A 22,746-nucleotide genomic window follows, 5' to 3' on the forward strand; every position below is an offset into this window, starting at 1 on the left:
GGAGACTTTTTCTAATCAGTGTAAGTCAGATTCACAAAGTCATCATGTATCAGATTCAATTCTTCGAGAACTGATCAACTACTGAGAGACAGTGTTTTTGTTTTTGTCTTGGGTTTTGTTTTGTTTTTTGCTATAAGAATGACCAACCTGTGTTACACAGGGAGCACCCAGATCTTGATTCAAGTTGAGATTGAATGTGGCTTCTTTTCAGTCCTTGTGTAATAGAAGAACATCCGTATTGCATAACTGAATTTTGCCTATAATGGCTTCCTTTTCTCCTAGTACTACTGCTTTCCTGTCTCCCACATTCCTCTCTCTCTCTCTCTCTCTCTCCTTTTCTCATCTTAGTGGGATGAATTCAATTCAGTTCAGTCTACCAGACCTTGGAGCCCTTACTCAAACATAGACTCAGATATTCTTAAAATAAGAACCAAAGGTTTCCAAGGCAAGAAGGGTCTTTGGAAGGCACCTGGTTCCAATCCACTTTCTGGGAGGAACCGGCACACAAAATCTTTCCTGATAATCAAAGTTCTTTCTTGTTTTTAATATTCCAGAGAATTCATTTTCTCAGCCTTCTTTGGTCACTCTTAGGCTTTTTAAGTTACTCCCTGTTAGAAATTTGGTATTTTTAGCTGACTGCTCAACACTGATGTTTTTCATTTCTCGTGCAAGTTGAATTTATTCCCTCCTAAGAATGGGCCATATACTCTTCAGAATCAGATCAGCTTGCACGTCCATTATTAGCTGAAGATCTCAAAACATCTTGGTGGGTGTAGATCACCAAATAATGTATCTATTTATTGAATCATCAGTCTAGTCCAGTCTAGCTAGGATAAGAACCTGAAGTTTAATTTCAGTCAAGAGGATCAAATGAGAGTCAGCGTTCCCAGTTCAGTCCCACTGCTCAGGAGTTACGAGGGAGCAGGTGGGCCTGCCCGTCGGGACGACTCTGGGCTCTTCCCCAGAGCTGGGGCCCCCAGGCCCTCCCTCTGGGAGTTCAGCTGGCCAGAAGCTGTGCTCTTGCGCCAGAACCCCCTGACCCTGGCCCCACCCCCGGGAACGGTGGGCCCAGCAGTGGGCACCGGGTCATTGACCTCGTTGTCCCACTCTCTTCTCTCGCCCACGTCAGTGGCCACAGTGCAGTGCCCAAGCTTCAGCCACTATTCCGTGTGCACCAGCAGCTGCCCCAACACGTGCTCAGACCTGACGGCCTCCCGGAACTGCGCGGCACCCTGCACGGAGGGCTGCGAGTGTGACGACGGCTTCGTGCTCAGCACCAGCCAGTGCGTCCCGCTGCACAAGTGTGGCTGTGACTTCGACGGCCACTACTACACCATGGGGGAGTTCTTCTGGGCCACGGCCAACTGCACGGTGCAGTGCCTGTGTGAGGAGGGCGGCGACGTCTACTGCTTCAACAAGACCTGCCGCAGCGGGGAGGCGTGCGCCGTGGAGGACGGCTACCAGGGCTGCTTCCCCAAGCGCCAGACCGTGTGCCTGCTCAGCCAGAACCAGGTGCTGCACACCTTCGACGGGGCGGCCTACGCCTTCCCCTCCGACTTCTCCTACACGCTTCTCAAGACCTGCCCTGAGAGGCCCGAGTATCTGGAAATTGACATCAGCAAGAAGAAGCCTGAGGCAGGGCCCGCGTGGCTGCGAGGTCTTCGGATCCTGGTGGCCAACCAGGAGGTCAAGATAGGAGGAGTCGGGGCTTCGGAAGTCAAGGTAAAACTCCTGCTGCCCTTGAGGGTTGTCTGCAATCACACCAGGGGCAGGAGCCTATCTTCAGCTCTGCCCTTCTGCCTCTGACCCTCGTGGGAATCTAGCAAGGCGTGACTCCGAAATGGGAGCATTTTCTATTGGCAGCAGGTAAGAGTCTATCAGGTGGAGAAATGGAGAGAGGCTGCCAGTTCGCAAATCAGAGAGATGGGGCAGGATGAGCTCTCCATAATGGCAAACACTAACAGGAACTCTTACTGTGTGCCATGCACCATTCTAAGCACTATCACATGTAATCCTTATTTACTATTCTTATTTCACATATGAGAAAGCCGAGGCCCAGAGAGGTTAAGTAACTTCCTCAGGGACACACAGCCACAAAGTGGGACCCAAGCCCAGGCAGGCTGACTGCCGAGTCTGTGCTCTTTACCCTGTGTTGTGCCGACTCTCCCACCCATAGATGGGAATGATGTGGGGGTGATGCACATTACCTGCCTCTCTGACCTGGTCTACAATCCCCAGTAGACATCCGGACTCATAGATCATTAGTTCTAGAAGGAATCTTAGGAATCATCTGATGCAATTCCTCATTTTCACATGAAAACCCCAAAGCGGTAAGTGAGGGATGTGGGCCTCATGGCTAAGTGGTGGCAGAGGTGGGATGACACAGGTGGGGGAATTTCCCTTTTCCTGGTCCAACATGCATTTCATAATATCACATGAAGTCTAATTTAACAAAAAGAACACAGAACTGTACAAGGAGATAATAAAACACACAAACGCAAGCTGAAAGGGCTGTGTGTTTTCATTCCCATTAGCACGCTGGCAGAGATGCATGTATTAAAAGAATACTATGAGGTAGCTAGCTGGGTGGACACTAGATAATTAGATATACACTATATGACTCAAGGAGCTGGGACCCAGGAAAAATAAGATTTGGGGGAAAGGAGGAGCCAGAGAAATGGGTGGACGGCAAACAGGAGCTGTCAGGCCACAGAAGGAAGCCACGTTACTAAGACAGCTTTCACTCACCCAGCAGTTTTGTTTGGGCTAGCTTAGGATCTCGGACATACATAAACAAACAGCAAATGTGTTGAATGAGAGTCCAGAAAGAAATAAACAAAAATATCCATGAAAAACCAGTTGGTGTCTGTCGGTGTGGTTTCCACAGACGATCAGCTTTGTGACATTTCTCAAGGGCTAGTTGTGGAGCAGAGCCATGTCTTCGCTGCCTCGAAATGGTGTGTCCTCTGTATCTATCTGATGATAGTGATTTGATTTTTCAGCTGAACGGTCAGGAAGTGGAATTACCTTTTTTCCACCCTTTGGGGAAGCTGGAAATTTATCGAAACAAAAACAGCACGACAGTGGAGTCCAAGGGCATCGTGTCGGTCCAGTACTCTGACGTAGGTCTGCTGTATATCCGGCTCTCCACCGCTTACTTCAATTGCACGGGAGGTTTATGCGGCTTCTTCAATGCAAACGCCAGTGATGAGTTCTGTCTTCCCACCGGCAAGTGCACGGACAATCTGGCAGTGTTCCTGGAGAGCTGGACAACCTTTGAGGAGATCTGCAACGGCGAGTGTGGGGACCTGCTGAAGGCCTGCAACAACGACTCGGAGCTGCTCAAATTCTACCGGAGCCGCGCCCGCTGCGGCATCATCAACGATCCCTCCAACAGCTCCTTCTTGGAGTGCCACGGGGTGGTCAATGTCACCGCCTACTACCGCACTTGTCTCTTCCGCCTGTGCCAGAGCGGAGGCAACCAGTCGGAGCTCTGTGACTCTGTGGCCCGGTACGCAAGCGCCTGCAAGAACGCGGATGTGCAGGTGGGCCCCTGGCGGACCTATGACCTCTGCCGTAAGTCGGGGCCACTTTCTAGGGGAGCCTTATGAGATGGCGGTGGGGGATGAGATGCTGATCTTACTCAGGACTCCTCTTTCTGCTGGAATTGAGCTCAAAGACAATCTAATTCCTGTGCAGTATACACTCCCTAGGCGGATGTCCTCTGCAAGGCCCATCACCCCAAACCCAACTGTTTCTCACCTGTATTTTTGTTTCTAAAATTACACAATATCTCTTTATTATAGGACAATTAGCCATCCAATGGACTTACATCAAAGGACTAGAAATCTTTGCAATTTCTAGAAGGTGCCTTCTCTCTTGGCAACGGAGGGCCCCATTCATCTCAATGGAAGGGATCAGTCAGGGTGCTTTTTATGCTGCAGAGATTAGCACCCTTTCCCTGGGGCAGACCTGACCCTGGCTATGAAGAGAGTCTCATGTTGCTGGTTTTTTATTTTGTCCCCAGAGTATCCGACCCGGTGCAGCACGGTGGTGGCAGTACTAGTAGTCATTGGAACATTTCTGGGAAGAGCTGACATGTAACACCGTTGGTTGTGGGGAGGGCTCTGGGAGGGGTGATGTGGAAGGACAGAAGGGGAGGCAGGACCCACCTGGAGCAAGGGCTGTCTCCTCGGGACGTCAGCACCCACCCCTTCCCACCTAAATGACCGGCCCCAAACCAAACTGGTGCCACCATTAAGATTCCAACCTTTACATCTATTTTTTCTTACATACATTATAGTTCTTTCTATGTGTGTTTATTTAAAAAAATTTTTAATTTCGAAGTGATTTCCAAGTTACAGAAAAGTTGCAAGAACGTCCGTACATCCTTTACCCAGATGAACCTGTTCTGAGCGTTTTGCCCATTTGCCATCATTCTCTCTTATGCCCTCTCCCTGTTGACAGTAAGTTGCCTGCATCATACGCCCCTGCCCGCCAACACTTCAGTGTGTGTTTCCTTAGAATAAGCACGCTCCTTTACAGGACCCGGTGTGGTTGCTGACCTCAGCACATTCAACATGGATATACTAATTTAACCTCCATGTTTCAGTTCTGTCGGTTGGCTCAGTCACCTCCTTTCCGACTCCCCCCCTCAGAACAGATCAGGTCTGGGGTTACATGGTACATTTAGCTGTTGCGTCTCTTTAGTCTCCTTTGATCTGGAACAGCTTCCTAGCTTTGTCTTTTATGACACTGTCATTTCTTCAGAGTCCAGCTTCCCCCTTTTCGGGACCAGATGTCCCCTTCTGTCCAGGCTGTGCTGTCCCTCCGTGCACAGCCTCCGGCGTATGGGAGGCGTGTCCTCATGATGTCACACCACACGTGGGGCGTACGAGGGGCGATGGCCTGGCCGGGTGGTGTCAGGTGCCTCAGCTCTGGCGCCTCTGTGTTTTTCCTCTCCCAACTAGTTAACGAGCAATTTCTAGTGAGCTACTTGAGCGCCACACAAGTATCCTGCTCGCCATCGAGTCCCCCTCCTCAGTTTAGCGCCCATGGGTGATTTTTGCTTGTATCAGTATGACGGTTTCCAGCCCCAGCACTCACTCCAGTCAGTAGATGTCATTGCACCGTAATGAGGAGCCCTCCCTTCTCTTCTGTTTGTCATCTATCCATTATGTATATCTATTTATACCAATCATTTATATCCTCTATATGTATCTTCTCAGTATGGACAAATGGATACCAATTTTTTCAGTGATTTAGAATGCATATTCCATTGCCCAATTATTTTGGTGTGAAAATTGTTCCAGATTTGGTCTGTGGGAGCCCCTTCAAGGTGTCTCTTGTGTCCATGCCTTTGTCATTACTGGCTGTGGCTCCGTACTCATCTGTTGACCTCCCCCACCCAGACTAGAATCGACCACTACTCCAAGAAGCCCTGATTCGTTTTGGTGGGGAATGCTGTAGAGCCCAAGAGCTAGGCGAGGCCTACCCACTGCTGCTGGAGTATCTTGCTTTACCTCTCTGCTCTTTCACAGAAACACCTTAGAGCTAAGAACTAAGACACACACACACACACACTGCATACACATATTTCATACTTGTCTTAAATCTCTGGTTTCTGAGCTTTGGAAATCCGAGGAGCCCATGCAGGCTTTGGTGGCTGTCATCTCAGAGAAAGGCACTTATATACCTGGTGAGCCTTAACTGCACTGGGAAGAGATTAATAGCAGATGCTGTGAATCCTAAAGCTGGAATTCTGGGAGCATGCTCTTTTCATAAACTTGCGTACGGTGGAGAGGGGCTTCAAGGTTTCTATTGACCACCACACCTAGTGGGACCTTATAACACTTTCCCCAAGCCTCCTGTTTAATTTGCCTCCCGTACCTGCTTTGTCCTCCCTCCAGCCTGTCTACCGTGGTCTCTGTCCCCGCTCCAGCACTCTGCTTTGCAGCTCTAGTTCGTTCATGGTTCGGGATTACTGGGCTTGACCCATACCAAGTCTGTTCTGCCACCTGGCCATGTCCACGCTATCCTTTCAGACTATGGACTCCTACCCGAGGGAAGTGTTTCTAGATTGTTTTTGTGCTGCGCAGAGTATGGTTTGGGGGCCCTGTTTGTGCAAAGCAGAGCAGCATGATGATGATCCCCCTTTTTGGGGTGCGATGGCTGCTGAAAATAGCTTTTCACCGTCCCTTATCTGGGCCTGCAGAGCTGGAGGAAGCTCATATAAGTGCCCTTTTGAGAGAGACATGTGCACAGAAGCAGCCAAGCAGAACGTGGCTACCTTGGGCAGAGGGCCAGGGCTCAAATTTGAGACAGCCCCCAGGATGTCCCGGCCAGGCCTCGTGTGCGTGGGTCTGGCAAGAGGACCAGAGAGGGCACACTCAATTAATCCGTCTCTGGGTGCTAAGGGGTTAATCCGCATGAGGTCTTGCCGTGTGGGGACTGGATTGGGCAACAGCTGCAGATGAAGAACACAATCTTTGGACCTAGAGAGAGAGACAACCACTGCTTCTGTATTCAGCTGTTTTCAACGAGCCCTCTTGTTGACAGAGGCAGGCTGCCAATTAAATAATCTCATAGAGGCATTTCAGGGGCCAGGGGAAGTTTTATTACTTCACATCTGTATGTTCCAGACTTGCAGACAAATTCAGACAACACAATAAGTCATAAAGTGGGAGGCATTTAAATAAGTCATGTTATTTGCTATCACCATAAACCTGCAGTCTGTGTAATAACATTCATAATTTAGAGACAAATGTGAACATCCCTTTATACAGACATATTTAATCAGTGCTGAGCTAGCCTTCAACTCCAAAGCCGGATGGTACTGTAGACAAGGGGAGTGGAGATGGTCCTTAGCCCAGAGGAAAACCGATTGGCGTTCAGTACCTAGAGCAGAACTGTGGAGCGGATGCTTGTAGGCAGAGCTACTTATTGCTATGCGATGCATTTCTGTGTAGTGTCCTTTGTGCCCTTGGATTATAGAACATGATTAAGGAGTGATGGTATGCATAGAGTCAAAGAAAGCTTTAAAGACAAGATTTTATTCTCCTGGGAGATGGTAGAAACCTTCACAGATCTTTAGCTTACACGGACTTGTAAGTAAATTTTTTTCTGTGCTCCTGCATTCACCTCTGCCCATGTCCAATTTTGACAAACTAAAATAATCAAGAGAAGTGGGAGGGATACCTGGAACTGCATGGGGAACAACACATGCTGTTATCATTTATGTGCCATGCTTGTGACTTGATCTATCAAAGAAGGCTTCCAGACAGAAGTGCCTTTTGAAATGAACCTTGAGGATGGATAGGATTTGGCTTTGTGAGGGCATCCAGGTCAGGGAGAAAGTGTGAGCAGAGGAGGTGGGGTGACTGTGTGCAGAGGGTCATGAGGAGGTGGGAGAGGCCAGGGGGCACCAGAAACAGGGACATGAGAGACAGAGAGCAGTTTGCAGAGTAGAAATACCTGCTCTGTGTCCGTTTGCACTAGAAGGAAGTGTAAGAGGGGAAAGGCATACTATTCACTGAGCCTCAACTACGGACTCAGCACATTAGATTGTTAACCCTTGGAACAGCCATGCTGGGTGAGTAAAGTCTTTATTTAATGCGAGAAGAAATGGAAGCTCAGTGACAGGATCCACAGGTCTCTATGGCCTCAAACACTCGCTCCTTCCAGGGCCCTCTCTCTCCGGGGTCTGAGGCTGGAGAGTCCGGAGATCTGGTCTGAATCTCTCTCCGGCTCTTACTAGCTGGATTAAGTCACTGAACTTCAGTTTCCTCACCTGTACCATAGGGAGGACAAGACTTTCCTTACCCTTCCAGGTTGTTGAGGAAAGTCACACAGAAGTGCCTGGAAAAGCCTGTCACAGTCCTGGAATCCTCTCCCTGGAAAGCTAAGTGGATGAGAGGAGCACACGGGTGAGGGGTTCCCTGAGCCCTTGATCACCCCAAATGAGGATGGCAGGGGTGCTGATCGCATGTCATCTTCCGGGCACACTGGGCTGTGCAAATAAGTGTACACAGGCAGCCTGCACATGCATGTGCACACACACACATCTCTGACCTCTGTCCCACCTAAAGCCTGTCTTCTCCTTGACCACCCTCAGCTCTGGAGTGCCCGGAGAACAGCCATTTCGAGGAGTGCATGATGTGTACGGTGACCTGTGAGACCCTGGCCCTGGGCCCTGTCTGCGTGGACAGCTGCTCTGAGGGTTGCCAGTGTGATGAGGGCTACGCCCTGCAAGGCAGCCAGTGCGTCACCCGGAGCGAGTGTGGCTGCAACTTTGAGGGGCATCAGCTTGCTGCCAATGAGACCTTCTGGGTGGACCTGGACTGCCAGATCTTCTGCTACTGCAACGGTACAGACAACAGCATCCACTGTGAGACTGTCCCCTGCAGGGACGATGAGTACTGCATGGAGGAGGGTGGCCTGTACTACTGCCAGGCCCGCACTGACGCTTCCTGCATTGTCTCGGGCTATGGCCATTACCTGACCTTTGATGGCTACCCCTTTGACTTCCAGACCAGCTGCCCTCTCATCCTGTGCACCACAGGGAACAGGCCAAGCTCAGACACCTTCCCCAAGTTCATCGTCACAGCCACGAATGAGGACCGGGACCCGTCACTGGCTTTGTGGGTCAAGCAGGTGGACGTGACTGTGTTTGGCTACAGCCTCGTAATTCACAGGGCCTACAAGCACACTGTGCTGGTGAGTAGTCACAGGCCAGACCCCAGGAAGAGAGTCCCGGGGATGTGAGGATAGGTGTCCTGGGTCAGCAAGCCAGGCTACAGCTGAATCAGGTTGGTCCCAACCAAGGAAGAGCACAGGATGTTAGAGCAGACGGAGCCCTGGAGGTTTTCCGTCCCTCTCTCTTACAGATAAGGAAACTGAGCCTCCCAGAGAAGAATCATCTGCCCGAGTCACAGGCACCACATTAGGAGCAGAGCCAGCCCTAGAGATTGTACCTTTCACACTGCAGCAGAGGATATTAGAGAGCAGGCAGGCTAGCTTTGATTCCCTGCTTGGCTACCCCTATGCCTTGGGCAGGCACTCCAGCTATAAGAGACACATGCCGTGCACGGATTAGGTGTCTGTAAGTGGTACTGTTATCTAATGCACCTCCTTCACTCTTAGATCAGAATCACCTCTGCCTGCTTTGGCTCCTTCTACCTCTTCTGGTCTTGCTGTGGCTCCTATAGGACCTGGGGGATTCAAGAGGCTTGCATGCATTTGGAGTACTCAAGGGCCCTCCTCACCTGGGCCTCAGTTCCCTCTTTCTACCCTCCCCACCCTTCCCACACCCTTGGCCATGCAGGTAGGAGCAGGTGGGGGTTGAGGGGCTCTGGGCTCCTAGCCCAGCCGGAGGACGGCAGCCCCAGCCGCTCCTTCTCCAAGGCTTTGCTCTGAGCGTCACTGGGAACACTAAGAAGCCAGCCAATGGCCTCTGCTTGAGCATTTTTGGGTGGAGGAGCTGACTTAGGGTGTTTGCCCTTGGACATCATCCTCACTGGTTGGCATTGACCTTTCTATCTTGTGCTTATTCTCCTTAAAACTCTGAGCTGTTACTACAGAGTGCTCTGGGCACCTCTACTGATTTCTTCCCTTCCTTACGATTCCCTTAGCCTCCTCGTCTGACAAAGAGAGGTTTCCAAGCTTCTTAAGCTGTCTTCCCTTCCACATTTATTGGAAAATGTGCCTTCTTAGCATCTAAGATAGAGGCCTCACTATTCTTCTCCCCCGCCTTGGACGTTGTACCCAAACCCTGGATGGCTTTCCTCTGTGCTGCCCATCACCGTTGGTTCCCTTACCCATTATTGCATTAATCACAATGTATTTCTCGTGCGGTTCACACCTAGCTCACTCAGTACTAATTGTGGGCTTCCTGAGCACAGGAACCATGCCTGACTCATCCTTATGGCAGCTGAATACACAAAGACCCCCACACTTGCACAAAGGAAAGGGCATGGTGGAATGGCATGGCTTGGTCAGTCTGGGGAATTGCACAGTGCAGGGTACACTGGAGGGGAGGACAGAGGTGGGTGGGGTCTGAGAGGTCGGAGCCAACCCCACGGGGCTCTGTGTGATGTGCTGAGCATATCAGACATTTTAGTCCAGCGATGGGCAGGGGTTTAAGCATTGGATTAACTGCTTTCAATTGCATTAAAAAATTCGGGCATGGCAGTAGTGTGTGACTGGAGGAGAGGAGCACCACAGGAGCCAAGGGAATGAGAGGAGCATATGCAGTGGTCAGGGTGGGAGGCAATGAACGTCGGAACCAAAGCAGTAGCTGCCGGCTTGGGGATGAGACGTCAGCCAGGAGAGAGTTTAAGGAGGTCGCTAGGGAAGGTGTTTCTGGCCACCAGAGAAACCTCCTACCTTCTCAAAGACCTGCTCCTCTCGGAGCCCTCCCAGTGGTCGCTAAGGTCCCCCATGCACTCAGCCAGCCAAGGTCTATAGGTTCGGCTCATCTGAATCAAAATGGGGCAAGGACAGCGCAGTTCTGGGGTTCTACGCTCAGGGAATTGCCTCATCTGCTGAATTAAAAATATATGGGAGGGAGTGTGTGTCAAGGGTCCTCTCTGTGTGAGGCATTGTGCTGGGTGTCCAGGGGGCAGTGAGGGGAAGGTGAGTATGAAGATCGATGGAGTGGGGTTCCTGCCCTTGAGTGGCTCGTAGTGTCGTAGATGAGACAGACACATAGACAAGCAAGCGTGATATAAGGCAGGTGACGAGACGTGTTTCAACTGCAGCATACACATACTAGATCGTGGCCAAAGGCGAAGAGAGTACAAGAGACTATAAACACCATGTTCTGGTTGTCCAGACAAGGGAGTGATTAATTCTGACCACAGGCTCAGAAAATCTTGCTTGAGAGAACGGGCACCATTTGAGGAGGATCTGGAGGAGGGGAGGGGATGTTGGCGGGTGAAGAATGGCATCGTAGGCAGAGGGACCAGCAAAAGAAAGTCATTCTTCAGGAAAAAAACAAAAATCCTAAAGGAATTAATACATTGGGGCTTGCCTAAAATAAATTGACAGCAGAGTTAGAAATAGAAACACTGGAGTTCTAGATTTTGATATTTCAGTCTAAACTTTAATTGAATTCTTCTTACCCTCTCATTACCTTGGAGAAAACAACTTGAACCCCTGGGGGAAATAATGCTATGTCAGCAGAAGGCACAGAAATAAGTAGGTATATTAGTGCACAAAGGATAGTCATTCAAGTCTGTTCAAATCCTACTAATAATAGTTGACTGACATAAACACCACTAAAGACAAAGATTACCTTAAACATGCCTGCACCCCCCTCTGGGTCTGCCTCTCAGAAGAACGGGGGAATCTCCAGGCCAAGTGTGTGTCTCTGTTCCAATCCTCTTCTCTTGCAGGTCAACAACGAACGGTTGTATCTGCCCCTGAAGTTGGGACAAGGGAAGATAAATATCTTCTCCTTTGGCTTCCACGTGGTGGTAGAAACTGATTTTGGCCTGAAGGTTGTGTATGACTGGAAGACCTACCTGTCCATCACGGTCCCTCGGAGCATGCGAAACAGCACGTACGGCCTGTGCGGCCGCTATAATGGCAACCCAGACGACGACCTGGAGATGCCCATGGGTGTGCCTGCATCCAGCGTCAACGAGTTTGGGCAGAGCTGGGTGAAGAGAGACACCTTCTGCCAGGTTGGCTGTGGGGACCGCTGCCCATCCTGTGCCAAGGTGGAAGGTCTGTCCAAGGTGCAGCAGCTGTGTGGCCTGATCCCCAACCTGAATGCCGGCTTCACCAAGTGTCACAGCAAAGTCAACCCCACCTTCTTCTACAAGAACTGCCTGTTTGACTCTTGCATCGATGGGGGCGCGGTGCAGACCGCCTGCAGCTGGCTGCAGAACTACGCCAGCACCTGCCAGACCCAGGGGATCACGGTGACCGGCTGGAGGAATGACACGTCCTGCTGTGAGTCCCTCTGCTGTTTCTCCTTGTAGCTGGGTTAGTGTGGCCAAGCCAGTGTTCCAGCTCCATAGCAGTCCATCGAGCAGAGCCATCTAAGGGTATGCACTTTGGGATTGAGTTTTGTTATCTGGCACAAGATATGTAATCTCCCAGTTGCCTTATTTGTAAAATGGGGTTAATAACACTTATTTCATGTGTTGCTCAGAGGATGAATTAAGGTAATGTACATACAGCACAGAGCATCACACATGGCATCTGAACTCAACAAGGGCACAACAATAAGAATGAGTTAGTAGGACAGTTAGTTCTAGAACCTCATGGGCCCCTCGTTGTACAGGGAAGTCACATGCTCTCTCTAAGTGTGTTACTCTGATTCATGCATCTTAGGGATCAGTCTTTGCTCTTGTGAAACATGACAGAATGGAAGAGCATTCGAAAAAAGAAGTAGAGCCCCTGGGTTCCCGCCTTGCTCTGTCTTTAAGGATCAGTGTGGCCTTGGAGCAAGTTGCTTTCCCTCTCTGCTTCCTAGTTGCCCCTGGTAATCCTGGGGTCATGCTGCTACCTACACCCTTTATGCCACAGGAGTGTCAGGAGGCTGAAACTGGCTGACGGACAGCCCAGCACGCTCTCTGCCTGCTGAGTGGTGGTGTTGTAGTACTGGCTTTGCTCTGAGCCTTCTCTTGTTTATTCTCCTTGATAAACCAGTCTGTTGGGGAGAAACTGAGACTCAGAGGAGATTTGTAACTTGCCTGAGGTCATACAAAGTCATTGGCAAAGTTAGGATTTGACCTTCTAAACCCAAAGCTCATGCCGTCAACCCCTACGCTGTGCTGGAATGAGCTGCCTGCGTTTAGCACGTCACGGGAGGAACTGGGGGGAGAAATGACTTGGTCCTTGGTCAGCCTGCCCTGGTCTGTCTTCCCATCTCAATCTCATTAGCTCCAGCAAATTTCTTTTAGACCCAACTGTACAAAAAGGCTACAGATCGATGCCAAATGCACAGAGCTCTAAATAAGTGGTACAGTGGGGGTCCCAGAGAATAAACTTCTGTTCACTCTGGCAAAGGGAGATTTGGATGAAAAACCAGAAACTGATGTAGTTTAATGTCCGCACAGTTAGTTTACATTCCACATAATTGGATTCCTGTAGATTGTGGGGAGAGGATGAGAGGAGGTGGGTGGCGGCGGGGGGAGATGCTAGAGCCATTTCATCCTGGGTCCGTTCCTGCGTGGGGATGGGGAGGATGCCAGTAGGAGTAATGATCCAGTCTGGTGACTTCAGTAAAGTTAAACCCCTTTTTAATGAAGTCACGGTCTGGATAAAGCCCCAGAGCTCCTCTGGACTCCCTGGGGTCATAGGGGGTGAGAGAGCTTGCCTTTCTCTAAACCAGAAAACCAGGATCTAGACCAGGGACCTAGGAAGGGTGAGGTTGGGGAAACAGTTTTAGGGGGGACACCGCCTGCCTCCTCTTGAGACCTAATACAGGGAGCTCTGTCTTTCCCTGTAGCCATGTCCAGGTGGCTGTGCGGCTCCCTGGGGTGGCAGGGATCGGGCTGGGGCATAGTGTAAGCCAAATGCCACTGCTGCCAATTGCAACAGGCAGGGAAGTCATAGGGAAGAACTGCCTTCAGAGGGGCCAGTGTCGGGAACTCTTACCTTAAATTATGGGTTCCAATTTTTACCACTCATGGGAAAGAAAGGGAATTGAGTTACAAGCTCCTACATCCTTACCTCCAAGGGAGAAGGCCCCCAACCCTATGGAGCTTGGACCCAGAGGGATAAAAATGGTGCCGGGGGGGAGATGGTTTTTGGAAGGGAGGATCTTCATAAGGATGTAAAGGCCATTCTCCTTGTCTTATTGCCAGTAGTTGACTTGTCCACCAGTAACCCTTTCCTCTCCCCTCCTCCAAGTTCTGCCCGGCCATGTGGGCTCCTGCCTCTATAGCAACGGGGGCTCTATCCACAGGACCCAAGACAGAGTCTGTCCTGCCTTGCCCTTGGCCTGAGTGGGGCGTCAGGGCCGCGGTCCCCATTGGAGGGGGATTGGCCGGACCTGACCTTGGCATTTCAGGATGGGGGCAAAGATCCGAAAGACAGTGGCTGATGAGTTGGTGGTAGTGACTGGCAAAAATAAAAGCTAAAATGAGAGAAAAAATTGCATTTCAAAGAAGGTATGTGGGTGGGGATGGGGGGGCGGGCACAGTTGGAGGCAGCTAGTTTTGCAGTTTGAATTTCAGAAGCAGAGAAAAGCTGTGGGTCTCAAGACTAAGCTCCTAACTCAGCCATTCAGTCGAGCAATCAGTGAACACAGCCCGCCTCGAGTATGGCTGCTAATAACTGTATCTGACGTGCCGCTAACCCCTGAGAAAAGCCAGGGCAGGTCTAACATTCTCCTGACCGCCTTCTGCTAAGAATTCATCCAGTCCCGCTCTCACATGCTGAAATAGAAGGAATGGTGTTTTCAGGAGAAAAAGAGTTAAACCAGAATTGTCAGTTAAACAACGCAGTGTTGGTAACAAAGTAGAATGCTGTGGTTTTTCAATGATATTGGCTGTTCCTATCAACGGGGTGATTTATTACTCAATTACCTTTTTTGTAAATGCATTGGAAAACTTCTCCATCCATGCTGAACAAATAGGGTTAGAGTGGGGAGGGGAGGTAGTTGTCTTAATTACTAACTCCTTTTTAAAACTCGTTCCACTAAGCCTATCACCGTTTTAGTCCCTTAATGGGGGGTTTAAATTAGGTACTAGATGGTGAGAGCACAGTAAGAGAAGAAAATAATAAATGCAGAGCGTTTTCTTAGCTCTGACCATGCGCCAGACATGATTCTAAGTGCAGTATGAGTCCCCGTGAGCTTATTTCCTCCAGCAGCCCTGTAAAGCAGTACTGTTAATGTTCCCATTTGCTAGAGAAGGAAACCGAAGCTCAGAGAAATTCGGTAACTGTCCCAAGGAAGGTGGCTCCAGAGACAATGCTCTCTCCACTGTGCGGTGCTGCCTCTCTGAGCCTGGTCAGACAGGGTGCTGGGGAGCGCCCCCACCCGGTGCTGCAGAGAATGTACAGCTCCATAGGGTCAGGTCTGGGGAGGTGTCTTCCTACCTTAGTGGCCATCGTAAGAATTCAGTGTGATGGTGGCTCATAAACCATGCCACCCAGCATGTGACACCTGGAAGTGGGCAAAGCTGACTATCATTTTCCCTTTATCAGAGGCAGCTTTTGCTACTTCAAAGTCCTGGGTCCAAAGTCTAATAATCAAGAGCTTTCCTACATATTTCTCTGCAGGTCTAAAAAATTCTTGTTGAATAATTTTTTTTTTAAGTTTCCTCCTCCTTCTCCTACTATTAATAGCAGGAGCCATCATTGATATACCAGGCTTTGTTCTAGAAGCTTTGCAGAATTGCAGCTCATTTTATCTTCACAACTACTCGATGAGAGAGATATTATCATCCCCATTTTATAGATGAGGCAACAGAGGCTTAGAGAGGGTAAGAAATCTGCCCAAGGTGACACTGCCAGTTAGTGGCAGAGCCAGGGCTCAAACCAGGTCTGCCCAACTCCAAAGCCGTCATCCCTTCTACGGTACCCATCAGTTTACGGGGGAATCCACGCATCCTGCCCACCAGGGGTGTAGAGGCAATCTGGCCCCTGGCCACAGCAAGACACACATTTGCGACCGCAGTAGACATCCAGGTATCGAGCTGTCACTGCTCATAGCTCTCAGTACGGAATTCGGGTGGAGAAAATCAGTATTAGAAACTGCAGAGTTTGTTCTCAAGAATCAAATGTTTATTAATCACCTGCCATGTTCTCAGCACTGTTTTGGTGCCATGGAAGAATCAGAAATATAAAATACAGAGTCTGTAGGCTAGCTAGGGAGGCAGGCCCCGCATATTTGGAATAACAATGGCGTCTCCAGATTGGTAGCATATCTTCCCGGACATTAAACTATACTGTAAAGCTTCAGTAATGAATGCAAGTTAATTCTGGCATGTGAAGAGTAAGATCAGCCACGGGAAAATAAGAAAGTCCAGACATAGGTCCCAACTCTGAAGAGCAATTATTACTGTGTAAAGCTGGCATTTCAACTCACTGGGGAGAATGTATTATTCAATAAATAGGAAAGGGACAAAGCACAATACAGCAGGGGAAAAGAGCGAACTCCCTCCCTCCCTCCTCGCTCCACTCCTAAATTAAACCCAGACGGGACCAAGATTAAACATAAACATTTTAAGTAATGAAAGTACTAGGAGGAAACAAAGGAGATTTTGTTTTGTTTTGTTTTCTGGTAATCCTGCAGTAGAGACGGACTTTCTAAGCAAAACCTCCAAAGCCAATAAGAGAAAACCTGATCAACTGGACCACTTTGCAATTTTAAATCAAAACCACAATCAAACATACACACACACAAAAAAGCAAAGTCCAAAGACAAGTGATAAATATTTTGTAGCACATGACAGATGAAAATCCATTTATAATTTATACTGTTTCATAAGTAAAAAAATTCCACCACACAGAATGTTCAGAGGGCATGAAAAGGCAGGTCACCATAGTCATACAAATAGATAATAAACAAATGAAAAGATGATCAACTTCACAAAGAAGGCAAAGAAAATAAGGATAGAGCATTTTTTCCCTTTTTTTATTGTAGTAAAATACACATAACATAAAATTGACTATCTTAACCATTTTCACGTGTGCAGTTCAGTGGTGTTAAGCACACTCACATTTCTGTGCGGCCACCACCAGCGTCCTTCTTCAGAATGCTTTTCATCTTGGAACGCTGAGGCCGTACACCCACTAAACAAGACCTTCTGCTTCCCTCTCGCCAAAGGCGCAGGCAACCACCGTTCTACTCCCTGTGGCTATGAACTTGACTACTTCAGATGTCTCTTATAAGTAGATCCTTCCAGTATTTGTCTTTCTGTGGGCAGCTTATTTCACTTAGTATAATGTTAAGGCTTATTCACGCTGTGGTATATTGCAAGCTTTCCTTCTTCGTAAGGCTGACTAGTATTCCATTGCACATATATGCCACATTTTGCTTATCTATTCATCCACTGATAAACCCTTGACCTGCTTCCATGTTCAAGCTATTGTAAATAATACTGTTACGAACATTGGTGTGTAACTACCTCTCCAAAACACTTCTTTCAAATCTTTAAGTATACATCCTGAAGAGGAATGGCGGATCACGTGACAATTCTATTTTTAATTTTTTGAGGAACTGCCGTACTGTTTTCCACGGTGGCTGCACCATCTTAACTTACATTCCCACCAACAGTGCACAAGGCTTCGAGTTTCTCCACATCTTTAGTAACACTTGTTATTTTCTGGTTGTTTTTTTAATACTAACCTAATGGGTATGAGGTAGTATTTCATCGTAGGTGTGAATTGCATTTCCCTGATGATTAGTGATGCTGAGCATGTTTTCATGTGCTTATTGGCCATTCACGTATCTTCTTTGGAGAAATGTCTATTCAGGTTCTTTGCCCATTTTTGAATCAGGATGGTTTTTTGTTGAATTTTCAGTGTCTATATAAAGGCTTGATAGCAATCCCTCAATTATATAGCATTTAACCTTAATTTCATACTCTCAAGGATTAGAAAGTTTGGTGATAAACAATCAGCAAGGGCTTGGGAAAATAAACCTCTTCATAAAGCCATGGTAGGAGGGTAAATTGCTTCTTTAGAGGGCAACTCCATTGCAGCTATCAAAAATTTAAATGTCTGTACCCTTTAACCCAGTAATTTCACTTCCAGGAATTTATTGTATGTATTCCCTTATACTCACGAGGGCAAAGATACATGTACAAAGATGCTCGCTGCAGCAGCTTTGTAAACACATAAAATACTCACCCCATGTAGCCATGCAAAAATGCAAAAACAGTAAAAGTCAAGGCTAAATGGGAGAAATATTGTCACAAAAAAGCAATGAGCAGAAAAATATGCATATTATGCTCCCATTCAAATTAAAAAATGGCAGGGAATGGAATACACACATGTATGTATACGTGCACAACACCCACGTGCATGCACACACACACACACACACAGAGGCTTGTATATGCATAGAAAATTTCTGGACGATTCAACTATAATTTGTAATCTTTTAGTGGCACTTGCATGGTTCACGTTTTCTACATGCAGGTATCTTTTAAATGAAATGTTTTTAAAAATATAGTATAAAGTGGTATTGATTACAAGAATCTGTGCATGTGATAAAATCCATATACCTGTGCACCAAAAAAGTCAGTTCTTACCATTAGGTAATTTAAAAAGTAAAATATTTCCTCCATATATGCTGTATATGGCAGAGTGAAGTCCGCATATAGATGTTGTGCTTTTCATATGCGCTGATTAAAATAATAGCTTCTACAAAACTTTTAAGCAAACCTGTCTTTAATGATTGACTAGTACATACTGAACTCTTATGAGCTAAGCACTATTCTAGGCACCCAGGCTTGCTTAAGCCCCCCCAAGTAGGTGCTGTATTTGCATTTTCCAGGTCAGGAGCTGAGGCCCAGAGAGGCTAAGGAACTGGCTCCAGGCTCCTGCAGCCCATGCTCTTCACCAGGACCCTGACCACCTGCCATAAAAGTATCTGCATGTGTGTGAAATCTGCAGGACACAGTCTAAAACACACATGCACACACACACACAGTGCACATTTGCTTTCTCAGAAATCAAGGGGCTCAGGCCCTTACTGTTTATAAACTACTGGCTTAGGAAAAGATTCTATGGGAAGTTCTGGGGTGAAGGTGTAAGAGGGGTGTAAGCTTTATGAATAAGGTGGGACTCCCCTGGGACTTGAAGAGTGGGGAATTCGGGCAGGCTGAGAGGCTGAAGGAGGCACACCTGCATAAAGGAGACCAGTGTGAGTGAGCGAGTGTGGGGCACCCCAGAGGCCATCAAGGCGGAGCACCCCTGAAGTCAAGATGTGGGTTGGGAGGTGGGGTGCAGGGAACAGGTTGTAGAGGACCTCAAGCGACAAGGCTGAGGAGAGGACTCAAATAATGCGAGGAAAGCCCAGTTACCCCATCTGCCCTGGCCCGGCTCTCAGCAGCCCTACGGCGGGCAGGGGCTCCCCAGGGCAGAGAGGTGGTCGCGAGGAACCGGGGCCCAGCTCACTCCCGCCAGGCGCCATCTCCGCGAGGCCGGGGAGCACCTTCACAGCCTGTGCCTGCGTCTTCTGTTGCAGCTGTCACCTGCCCTCCCAACAGCCATTACGAGAGCTGCGTGAGCGTGTGCCAGCCCCGCTGCGCGGCCATCCGCCTGAAGAGCGACTGCAACCACTACTGCGTGGAGGGCTGTCAGTGCGACGCCGGCTACGTCCTCGACGGCAAGAGCTGCATCCTGCCCCACAGCTGCGGCTGCTACTCGGACGGCAAATACTACGAGGTAGGGGCGCCCGGGCCTGCTGTTGCCCTGGCCAGTTTCGGGATTTCTCTCCAGAGGCTGGCACAGTTGGCCCATCTTTCCACGTCACTGTGGAGATGGAGGGGCTGCTTCGCAGGGAGCGGACGGGGCAGCTCAGCTGAGAGCAGGCCTTGCTCGTGAGTATGGGGTTTGGAAACGCCCTGGGCCTCCCGGGCCCCCTTCTCGGCCCTGGCCAGGCTGTGGGCGCTCTCCTCCCCTCCTGTCCAGCGTGGTGTTTCTCTCGGCCATGCCTTTCTCTAGGCCCTGATTTCCTCTCCTGTAAATCTTAGTTTGAACGCTGATGTGGCTGTAGTTTGGAAATATGGTGGCTGTGACTCAAACATTTGTAGCTGCCTTGGCTAAAGCATTTTTTAACTAGAAAATATGGAGCTGAGGCTGGGAGGAATGGCCTTCCCTCTCTGGGCTATTGAAGCGCCATGAAGGCTGCCATCTTCTCAGGCACCATTTGTCACTCTCGTGCTGTCCCTGAGAGCTCTGTGTGGGCTGCTTAATGCTGTGCCCCCACGTCCCACCTCCGCTTCTCTCTCCATGGGGCTCAAACAGGGAGCCAGTGAAGATGGCCTTTGTACGCACCCCGCAGTAAAACATATGAGCCTCACTAAGTCATTTACTCTGTGTACTTTGTAGTCTTTCTTTGTGTGCAAAAATACTAAGCTCGCGAAGTCTTGCCGGGAGAAGGTGTTCAGCTCATGGCTCCACGTCAAGCTCAGTCTCTGTTTAAAGGACATGAAAACCTTACATTGGTGAGTAGGTAGTCACCAAGGGCAAATACCGAGTATCTGCTCTCTGCAGATCACTGTGCTAGGGGACTTACTGGGGATGATAAAGCACGTTTTCTGCCTTAAAGAACTTAAAAATCTATGTAAAAGATAGAAAAAAATACACTTTAAAGAACAAGAGAAAATTATAAAATAACATATCAACAAGTGAAAAACAATACCCTATAGAACTAATCAATTTCAAATGAAAAAGAAGAGTAGCATTTAAAATAAATTTAATTGAAATGTCTGAACTGGGAAAAAAACTAGGCCAAAAATAAATAATGTCTCCTTTTTGTGAAGATGCATCCACTTGTTCAGGAGCAACAAAGTTGGCTTTACTTTGAGCCTAAATAAAAGAAAACTCATGTGAAAGTTACCCTCAATTTCATTTTCAGTGGGAAATTTGCTTAAATGTTACATTAGGAAGACTGGGGCAAAGGAGAGTAAAATAGTAGGATTAACCAATGAAGACTTCTTGGGAGAGTGGGTTTTGGAGTTAGCGCTTAGAAATGGTGATTATTCAGAAGGAAACGGCAGAACATTTGGGAGAAAATAGTAATACGATTCAGCTTTCTCACCATCTCGGAGAAGAGGGAACAAGGCTCACGATGGGGAAAAGCACCCTTCCAATCTTTGCTGCTCAGGCCAGAGACTTACTGGGATGTATCCACCTGTCAAGTGCGTCATGCGCCCCCATCAGCAGGGTCCTGAGCGTCTGTGGCATAATGGATGAGGCTTGGGTTTGATCCTCGCTGGGCCACTACTGGTGGCGTGACACTGAACAAGCTGCGTCATGCGCTGAGCTTCAGTTGCCCCATGTGTGACATGTGACTAATAGAACCAAGTTGGCACGGTTGGTGTATATATAACCTACACCCTTGCCTAGTACCTGGCACCTAGTAGTTCACTGATTGGTAGCTGCTACTGTTTTTGTTGTGATTCTCTTGAGAAGCATTTTGTAAATTAAAAGCCCAGGCGTGTTAATGGAATGGTGCATATAAAGCTCTTGAAACTGTCAGGAAAGGCACGGTACAGCTCTAGGCAGCTATTAGTACAATAATATTATCCGATTTTCATCAGAAAGCCTGTGGATTTTGACAACTTATACGTGGGAAGTAACGAACTCATGGAACAAATAATCCACATCCACTTGCCACAGTTCAAACAAGCTTGAGGGCTTGTTTATACAACAAGTTTCTTTAGGAATAAAGGGAACACGTCTAGCTAGCCATTACCACGTAGGGTAATCACGCATCTGTCATTGTCAGGTCTGATCAAGGTGAAGAAAGCAGCACAGGGTGCAGTCACTCTGCTGTGACGCTAGGTTCATGATCAAGTTCTCCCGTGGGATGAGTTATTCACCCTTTATCATATCCACCTACATCAGGTTATTTTTCTCTCTCCACCCATGTAAAGCCTGACTTCTTATCAGAGAGAGGCCAGGCCATCTACTCAATTATTTTGCTAATCTGATAAAAGGAATGGAGTCAATTTGTGAGGCTGCTGGCACCCACAATATCTTACAGGTCTGGAGGGAGGGAAGATTTGGGGCCCAGAACGACTTCACTTTGAGCAGGAAAGAATCAGCAGTGGTATCTTGAAGTACACTGGATTGAGGACACTTTCCTGGAAGTACTCGCCCTCTATCTATTTACCTCTGAATCTAGTCATAGCTGTGTTTGATAGCCAGGATTTTGATAAGTCTCCAGTTAAAAAATGAAACAGTGACCATCAGAAGCAGAAAACATCTTCCCCGGATGTCACTGTCTGGCCAGTCAGATGAGTGCCCGCGTCTCCATGACACAGGCCACCTGTCCGGGTCACACCCGATGTGAACAATCATGACCAATTTCCAAATTTCCTGAAATTCTTAGTCTAGAACAAGTTCGAGATCAAGAGCACAAACTCCACCAAGCAGAATTGTGTCTAGAGATTTTTGCTCATTTAGGGTACAGCATAAAATAATAGCTGCCCCAAGTAAGAATGAACTGTGTTCTAAGTATTTTATAATTTTATATAATTCCTCATCATCTGACAGACGATGAATGATGTAATAACAGCAGCTACTATTGATTGAGTGCCGATTCTAGGCCAGGAAATGTGCTTTCCACATCTTATTTAATTTAATCTTTACAACTGCTCTGCAAGCCATTATTATTTTCCCCAACTTTGCGATGCGGAAAGTGACACTCTTGGGGGTTAATAGTGCTCCTAGAGACGGCACATGTGCAGGGGCAGGCCCAGCTGGCCTGATCCCAAGGCTTGCCCGCCAGGGAACCTCACTGTTCTCTGGGTCTCCCACTTTGGGGCACAGAAATGGAGGACCTTGAAACGGATTAGCTACGAGGTGCTTAGAGGTAAATCAGAAGCAGACTAGATAGGAGGAAAACGTTTAGGATAGTGAGTATTGTGAAATGCTGAAATGGTTCATCATATGAGTTGGTTTTCATTGTCTTTTAACCTATTTAAGATCTGAAGGACTCGTTTTATCATTCTCTAGTGAATTTAAATTTCATCCTTTAAGTGGAGCCCGTACTTGTTCAAGTAATTTTCTCCCAAAGTGTTTTTCCTCTTCACCTAGTTCTTCTAACAG

At 48.1% G+C, this 22,746-nt stretch overlaps 1 protein-coding gene across 1 annotated transcript in view; it reads left to right on the plus strand.

Annotated features, from left to right (window-relative positions):
* TECTA (tectorin alpha) overlaps positions 1–22,746 on the plus strand; it is a 63,398-nt gene that overhangs the window by 22,696 nt on the left and 17,956 nt on the right. The window contains exons 8-12 of the mRNA XM_036887626.2: positions 1,130–1,722; positions 3,003–3,576; positions 8,114–8,715; positions 11,394–11,955; positions 19,154–19,353. Of these exons, the coding sequence (XP_036743521.2) occupies positions 1,130–1,722; positions 3,003–3,576; positions 8,114–8,715; positions 11,394–11,955; positions 19,154–19,353 (2,531 nt within the window). The remainder of the gene's footprint in view (positions 1–1,129; positions 1,723–3,002; positions 3,577–8,113; positions 8,716–11,393; positions 11,956–19,153; positions 19,354–22,746) is intronic.

The sequence above is a fragment of the Manis pentadactyla genome, chromosome 13, assembly GCF_030020395.1.
Source record: "Manis pentadactyla isolate mManPen7 chromosome 13, mManPen7.hap1, whole genome shotgun sequence".
Taxonomy (NCBI): Eukaryota; Metazoa; Chordata; class Mammalia; order Pholidota; family Manidae; genus Manis; species Manis pentadactyla.